This window comes from Bison bison, unplaced genomic scaffold (genome assembly GCF_000754665.1).
Source record: "Bison bison bison isolate TAMUID 2011002044 unplaced genomic scaffold, Bison_UMD1.0 scf7180017864080, whole genome shotgun sequence".
NCBI lineage: Eukaryota > Metazoa > Chordata > Mammalia > Artiodactyla > Bovidae > Bison > Bison bison.
In genome coordinates, this window is record NW_011494652.1 from 2,041,443 (window position 1) to 2,042,141 (window position 699).

The 699-nt window shown below is 62.8% G+C and overlaps 1 protein-coding gene across 1 annotated transcript in view; it reads left to right on the plus strand.

Annotated features, from left to right (window-relative positions):
- SHANK2 (SH3 and multiple ankyrin repeat domains 2) overlaps nucleotides 1-699 on the plus strand; it is a 563,331-nt gene that overhangs the window by 552,073 nt on the left and 10,559 nt on the right. Inside the window, exon 30 of the mRNA XM_010837814.1 lies at nucleotides 151-698. Within this exon, the coding sequence (XP_010836116.1) occupies nucleotides 151-698 (548 nt within the window). The remainder of the gene's footprint in view (nucleotides 1-150; nucleotide 699) is intronic.

A 699-nucleotide genomic window follows, 5' to 3' on the forward strand; every position in this document is an offset into this window, starting at 1 on the left:
TGTGGCTTGTGTGCTGTGTTCCGTGAACAAGTGTGCATCGTGATTCCTCGTGAGTTTAGAGGAGACTTAGCGTGTCACACCACCCTCAGAGCATCGCGGGGCTGTCTGTCCTCACCGTGATGTAAATTTAAACCTGTCTTCTGCTTGTAGGGATAACGGAGGAGGAGCGGCAGTTTCTGGCCCCGCCAATGCTCAAGTTCACCAGAAGCCTGTCCATGCCGGACACCTCCGAGGACATCCCGCCCCCGCCGCAGTCAGTGCCCCCGTCTCCACCGCCACCCTCCCCCACCGCCTACAACTGCCCCAAGTCTCCAACTCCACGAGTCTACGGGACAATCAAGCCCGCGTTCAACCAGAACCCCGCCGCCAAGGTGTCCCCGGCCGCTCGCTCCGACACGGTGGCCACCATCGTGCGGGAGAAGGGGCTCTACCACAGGCGGGAGGTTGACCGCTACTCCCTGGACTCCGAGGACCTCTACAGTCGCGGCGCCGGCCCCCAGGCCAACTTCCGTGGCAAGAGGGGCCAGATGCCCGAAAACCCGTACTCCGAGGTGGGGAAGATCGCCAGCAAGGCCGTGTACGTGCCAGCCAAGCCCGCCCGGCGGAAGGGCATGCTGGTGAAACAGTCCAACGTGGAGGACAGCCCCGAGAAGACGTGCTCCATCCCCATCCCCACCATCATCGTCAAGGAGCCCTCCA